Below are 7,005 nucleotides of genomic sequence, written 5' to 3' on the forward strand. Positions count from 1 at the left end.
GAGCAAATCTTAAAAAAAATTAAAAGCAACAGTAATAAAAATGGGATGTTTATTTTTGCCTTTGTATTAATAACAAATCGTTTCTTTTTCCTTTTTTTTTTTTTTTTAAGCGGTTTTTTTGCTATAGGACGCATGTGCTTGCCAGAAAGACAGAGAGACAGAATGCGAGAAATCACTCCCGAGGGGGGATGGCCACACCACAATCCCTTCTCCTCCATTCTCCTCTCAGGATCTTGGGCACGCACACACACGCACCCACCGTGAGTTTAAGCCACAGGTCCGGGACTCGAACACATGGGAGTCCAGTGACATAGCCATTATGCCAGCCTGCTGGTCCTGAATAACAAATCATTTCAAAGGCCTTTTCATAAGCACTGCCTTGTGCTCACAGCAGCCTTGTAAGAGGCAGTTGCCCTTGAGGAAATGGCCTGAGTGCCAGTTGTCTGCTTCACGTTTGTGTTCCCCCTTTGACTTTAGTCTCCTTGTCTGCAAAATGTGGGCATCAAAGTTGATGTGTACAAAGCACTGCCGATGAAACAACCTCCAGTAGCCCTAGGAGATGGGCTAGATGGGCTCCTTTCCTTCTTATTTTGAGAAAAAAACAGTCTCAGAGGAGTTAATGACTTGCTAGATATTCTACAGCTTGTAGGGGGCAGGGCCCCAGGGATCATGTCCGTGTCTGACTTGGAGTGACCAACTGTCCCAGTTTTGCTAGGGACTCACCTGGATTTAGCACTTAAAATCCCATGCCCTGGAAAACCCTTCAATCCAACAAAACCAGGACTGTCAGAACTGTTGGTCACTCCGGCTAGAACCCCAGAAGCTGCATTTCTGACAGAGTCCCAGGTGATGCAGATAAATATTTCTCTGCTGGGCCCACAGACTCATTCTCATGATAGAGCACTCTGAGAAAAAGTCCAAGTGTTGTCCCGTTGAGGAAGTGGGCACCGAGGACCTTGATGATGACTTGCTGGGAAGTCACAGGTACTCCAAGGCTTATAAGCCTACACTCACTCCTCACTGCCAGCTTGTCCCTCATCTGCTCCTGCTCTGAAGCCTGTGTGTGTCTCAAGAGTACCACGTGAGATGGAGCTGCCCTGCGATCTTGGCACAGGTGTCCTCAACCACAGTGCAGCCACCAGCCCCCAGAGCTCTGGAAGTATGAGAGCAGGCAGTCAGAATCCCTCTGACCCCTCTTGTTCTTTGTAGGAACTTTTCTGTGTTTGTGGAGCCCTCAAGCGGGCTCGGCTGGTCCATCCTGGGGTAGCGGAGGTGGTATTTGTGAAGAAGGATGATGCCATTGCTGCGTATAAGAAGTACAACAACCGATGTCTGGACGGTAAGTTGGGGAGAAAGAAGCCACCTTAACCTCTCTGCTCTGCTCACTATCAGACAGCATTTCTCGGGTGGATGGAGGGACATCATAATACAGTCACCCCTCCAGGGCCTCCCGTGCACCAAAAACAGGAAGGTTATGCAGTCTCAGAGTAGTGCCATGAGTTCCAGAGAGCCTCCGGTTTTCATCCTGAGCTTAAGTCCAATAAGAAGGGAAACACCATTTCTCTGTGGGCAGGTCTTATAGGGTCTTGCCAGAGAAGCCAAGAACCACAGCCTTCCCCTTCCAGATGTTGGTCTAGGGGAACATCTGGACACCAGTTCTCCAGAGACTGGAGCCTTCCTGTGTACACGGCACCTGGGTGAGCTCTGTCTCTAGTGTTACTGCACCTAGTAAATGACTGACTTTATTACAGACAGGTTCATGCTGTTTCTCAGGGTGGCTGGTAGAGGGAACTCTGACTACCATGCTCCTTTTGTCCCCACTCATTTCTTTTTTTTTAAGAATTATTTTACATTTTTGGGACCAGCAGTTAGTGTAATGGCTATGTCACGACTCCCACATAGTTGACCGCGATTTGAGTCTCGGACCCGGTGGCTTAAAATCACACCGGGTGCATGTGCATGTGTGCCCAAGATCCCGAGAGGAGAGTGGAGGAGAAGGGATTGCGGCGTGGCCATCCCCCTTTGGGGGTGATTTCTCGCTTTCTATCCCCTGTCTTTCTGGTGAGCGCACGCCCCCAATAAGAAAAAAAAAAACCTCTCAAAAAAAAAAAAAAGAATTATTTTACATTTTTTATTTTCTAAGATTTATTTATCTAACTTTATTTACTAATTCATTTACTTAAATTTGACCAGAGAGAGTGAGAAAGCAAGCCACCAGGTCCAGGACTTGAACCATGGTTGGCCATGTGGGAATGTTGAGCACCTTAATCAACATGCCACCTGCTGATCCCCAATAATTATTTTATTAATTTTTTATTCATTATTATTATTATTTAAATTTAACCAGCAAGAAAGAGAGAAAATGAGAAGGCAAGCTGCCAGGTCTGGGACTTGAACTGTAGTCGGCCATGTGGAAGTCTAGCCCCTTAACCACCATGCCATCCGCTGGCCCTCATTCTTTTTCCATGTATGTTGCATACCTGCTGTAGACTGAGACCCTGTGCCAGAAGTGCAGAAGCAGATACTAATAAACCATAGTTAATTACAGAGTGCAATTGTGCCTGCCAGAGAGGAGAGAGCACACCCCCCAGTAGGGCATGGTCTGACCCAATAGGTCATCCTTTCTGCACCATTTCTCTATCCATTTTGGGAGTGCATGTGTGTCTAATGGGACTCAGGCTGCCAGGGCCAGGTCTCAAACTGTGTTTAACCATATGGAATCTGAGTCCCGGCACATAGCATTTAACCTCTCTGTACCTTGAGGCCGGCTCTGTAGTGGAGCCTTCCTTGTCTAAATGTTGGCTTGCTACTTGGCCAGCCTCTTTGTCTTTGTTTTTTTTTTTTTTTTTGTTTTTTTTAAATTGTTGACATAGGTTGTGTGTGCTTTCTGGAGAGACAAGTGAGGGAAAGTGAGAAATCACCCCCCAGAAAGGATGACAGTCTATTATTCTCCACTCTTGGGATTTTAGACATGGCGCACACATGCCCAGCGTGTGTTTCAGGCTGCTGAGTCCAGAACTTGAACCTCAGAGCCAGCCATTTGGGATCCAGTGAAATGCCACTTGCTGGCCCCAGCCCATCTTTTTTAATGTTTTTACAGCACTGTATTTTTCTCTCCTGCTTTGGTTGCATTCTGTATGACTTATGATATCATGTCTTTATTTTTGTTCATCTATGTATTTTTAATTTCCCTTGTAATTTCTTCTTTGATCTGTTAGTTATTTAGAATTGTTTTGCTTCATGTTTTTACACAGTCATGTCAATGACAGATACATTTACAGAGATACTTCTTTTTTCTTAGAGAGGTTTTTGCTATAGGGCATATGCGCTCACCGAAAAGACAGAGAAAGAAAGCGAGAAATCACCCCCCAGGGGGGATGGTCACGCCGCAATCCCTTCTCCTCCATTCTCCTCTCGGGATCTTGGGCACGCATGCACACACGCCCAGAGTGAGTTTAAGCCACCAGGCCTGGGACTCGAACCATGGTCGACTACATGGGAGTCCAGCAACATAGCCATTACACCAACTGCTGGACCCTACAGAGATACTTTGAGAAACCCATTTTCTTAGGCATTTTTGTTCTGTGAACATCATAGAGTGTGCTTATACAAGCCTAAATGTTAACCCACTGCACATTTAGGGTATATGCTCTTCTTACGAGATCACTGTTGTAGTTGACCAAATGTTACATGGTGCATGACTGTATTTTGAATTTTCTAAACTTTCCTCTGTTCTGTTTGTCTTATATTCGTACAGTTACCCCAGCTTTCTTAGAATTGCTCTTTGTTTATTTTTTGTGATCTTTGGTCTAGGACTTGCACTGCATTTGGTCATGTGGGAGTCCAGCGCCTCACCACGCCACCTGCTGGCCCCTATTTATTTTTTATTTGCTATAGGGCGCTATTTGCTATAGGATACTTGTGTTCAAAAGGAGATAAGGGTGGAGAGGATAGAAAGAGAAAGTACCTCCTGGGGCAATACGCCGCAATCTCTTCTCCATTTTCCTCTCAGGATTGGGGGCATATTTGCACATGTGCCCAACATGTTTTTTGTTCTTTTTGGTTGGTTGTTTGCGTTTTTCTTTTTTTAAGGTTTTTGCCATAGGGCACGTGTGTTCCTTGGAGAGGAGAGACAGTGAAAGATAAAGTAAGAAATCGCCCCCTGAGGGATGGCCACATTGTGATCCCTTCTCCTCCATTCTTGTCCTGGGTTTTTTGGGCATGCATACTCATGCCCCTGGCATGATTTTCAAGCTCCAGGTATGGGACTTGAACTGTGGTTGGCCATGTGGGAGTCCAGTACCTTTAGCACCATGCCACCTGCTGGCCTCCCAATGTGTTTTTCTAGCTGCTGGGTCCAGGACTCTAGCTATACAGTCAGCCATGTGGAATCTAGCTGTCTTCACCACCGCACCACCTGCTGGCCCATTTTAATGATTTTTTCTTTTTTTTCTTTTGAGAGGTTTTTCGCTATAGGGCGTGTGCGCTCGCCAGACAGAGAGAGACATAGAGACAGAAAGCGAGAAATCACCCCCCAGGGGGGATGGTCATGCCGCAATCCCTTCTCCTCCATTCTCCTCTCGGGATCTTGGGCACGCACGCACACGCGCCCGGCATGAGTTTTAAGCCACCGGGTCCAGGACATGAACTGCGGTCGACTACGTGGGAGTCCAGCGACATAGCCATTATGCTAACTGCTGGTTCCCGATTTTTTTTTTTAACTATATATTTCTAATCACTCATGGTTTCTAAGAGTTTTGTAACGCACTTTGTAACTTATCAGAATCTAATTCATATTAATAATAGCTTAATCCTAGTAACATATACAGTGGGTCTTCAGAAAATTCATGGCAGTGTGTTACGAAAAATATATGAATGGATTTTAAAAAATTTTTGCACAGAAATAAATTTGTACTTTAATTCCATTTTCCTACAAACTTTCTGAAGTCCCCTCGTGAAAATATTACATTAAATTCCGTAACTCTTCCCTGTTTTCTTTTTTGTATTTGAGAGAGAAATTTTTGCTGTAGGCCATGTGCACTCACCAGACAGAAAGCACAAAATCACCCCCCGGTGGGAGATGGCCATGCCACAGTCCCTTCTCCTCCATCTTCCTCTTGGGATTTTGAGCATATACGGACATGCACATGGAGTTTTGTTTCTGTTTTTTGAGAGGTTTTTGCTATAGGGCGCGTGCGCTCACCATAAAGACAGAGAAAGAGAGAGAGAAATCACCTCCCAGGGGGGATGGCCATGCCACAATCCCTTCTCCTCCATTCTCCTCTCAGGATCTTTGACATGCACGCACATGCACCTAGCGTGAGTTTAAGCCACCAAGTCTGGGACTCAAACTGTGGTCGGCTACATGGGAGTCCAGCGACATAGCCATTATGCTACTGCTTATCCCATACCTGGAGTTTTAAGCCACTGGGTCCAGGACTCGAACTGCAGTCTACCATGTGGGAGTTCAGCACATTAACCACTATGCGCACCTGCTGCCCCCGCCTCCTTGTTTTCATGTTGTCACTGTTGTACATATCACATCTTGTGTAGAGTGGGAGTATAGTCCTAGAGCAGTGAATCCTTTACGGATGGAGCGAGAGTCTCTGCTACCTTTTCAAATCCTCTGCTCACTAAATTCCACAGCCTAGACCTCTTCCCAGACCACTTGGACACCAGCAAGGTGAATGGGTCCCCACCAACTGCGGTTTGTGCCTCATGTCCACTTTCCACCTCCTGTGTTATCAGGGCAGAGATGGCTTCTTGGTGCCCTGTTGCTGAGACTCGGGTTTCTCTCAGTGTCTGGGCTTCGCTGGACCCTGACCCTGCCTGTCCCAGCTGTGGAGCTAAGCTGCCGGTGCTGGGGGGTCAGCCCAGGTGGGCAAGTAGGTGGCAGTCCTTGTCCTGTGTGAGGAGCTCAGGTCTCAGGGCAGAGTCTTTTCCTTCTGTGGTTTTGCAGGACAGCCAATGAAGTGCAACCTTCACATGAACGGGAACGTCATCACCTCAGACCAGCCCATCCTTCTGTAAGTTCCACCGGCGGGTGGGGAGCGTTTCTGAAGTCATTGACTTTTTTTTTTTGGAGAGGTTTCTGCTACAGGGCGTGTGTGCCAGAAAAACAGACAGAGAGATAGAAAGCAAGAAATCACCTCCCAGGGGCATGGCCACGCCGTAATCCCTTCTCCTCCATTCTCCTCTCAGGATCTTGGGCATGCACGTACACCCGGCGTGAGTTTAAGCCACCGGGTCTAGGACTCAAACTGTGGTCGACTACATGGGAGTCCAGCAACATAGCCATCATGCCAACTGCTGGTCCCTGAAGTCATTTACTTTTTGTGGCTGTGCCCTGTCACTTGGATGGCCAGGACGCCTATACCCAGCTCTCCTGCTCTGTGTCATTTCCTCTGTCTGGTGGCAACTAGTTAGTCAAGGCACTTAAATTTGAACAAAGTGGAGGTCTTGTCATCACCCCAGTGGCTGACTCTAGAAGATTAGCATTATACTTTGTCCTCAGCCTTATAATTTGAAAGGTCTGAGACCAAGTGGAGAGCAGGCCCTTCATGTTCCCCCACTGCCCAACCAGCACGTCAGCCACACGGACACAAAGCTTCACCACCTTGTTGTTGCTTCTGCCGGGGACCATCTGATGGCAGGTGCTGCCCTGGCCTGGGCATATGCCAGCCAGGACTGAGGACTTTCTTAGAGCTTGAAGCGTGTAAAATGTGTGTTGAGACTGGCAGGACATCATTTTCTAGATGAGGAAGCAGATATCCAGGGGACGGTTAGACTTGACAAAGTGGGAAGGATCTGCAGAGCAGGCCCAAAATTGACTCTGAGATTTAGAAAGAGCCAGGATTCGAGAACTGGGTAGTAAGTTACGTGACTTAGATAAGCTTTTTACACTGCATTCCAGGAATGAGTTGTATTCTAAAAACAGGTCTTCGAGTTTTGTGACCTAAGTTTGAGAACCACTGGGGGAAAGCGTTACTTCGCTTTCTGTCGTGC

General features: G+C 46.9%; 1 protein-coding gene across 3 annotated transcripts in view; it reads left to right on the forward strand.

Annotated features, from left to right (window-relative positions):
- Nucleotides 1-7,005, forward strand: part of POLDIP3 (DNA polymerase delta interacting protein 3) — a 32,104-nt gene that overhangs the window by 22,030 nt on the left and 3,069 nt on the right. For all 3 annotated transcript variants that reach the window (XM_006150693.3, XM_006150694.3, XM_006150695.3), the window contains 2 exons: nucleotides 1,210-1,339; nucleotides 5,960-6,026. In XM_006150693.3, coding sequence (XP_006150755.1) covers nucleotides 1,210-1,339; nucleotides 5,960-6,026 — 197 coding nt within the window. The remainder of the gene's footprint in view (nucleotides 1-1,209; nucleotides 1,340-5,959; nucleotides 6,027-7,005) is intronic.

This window comes from Tupaia chinensis, unplaced genomic scaffold (assembly GCF_000334495.1).
Source record: "Tupaia chinensis unplaced genomic scaffold, TupChi_1.0 Scaffold000294_5, whole genome shotgun sequence".
NCBI classification, from domain to species: domain Eukaryota; kingdom Metazoa; phylum Chordata; class Mammalia; order Scandentia; family Tupaiidae; genus Tupaia; species Tupaia belangeri.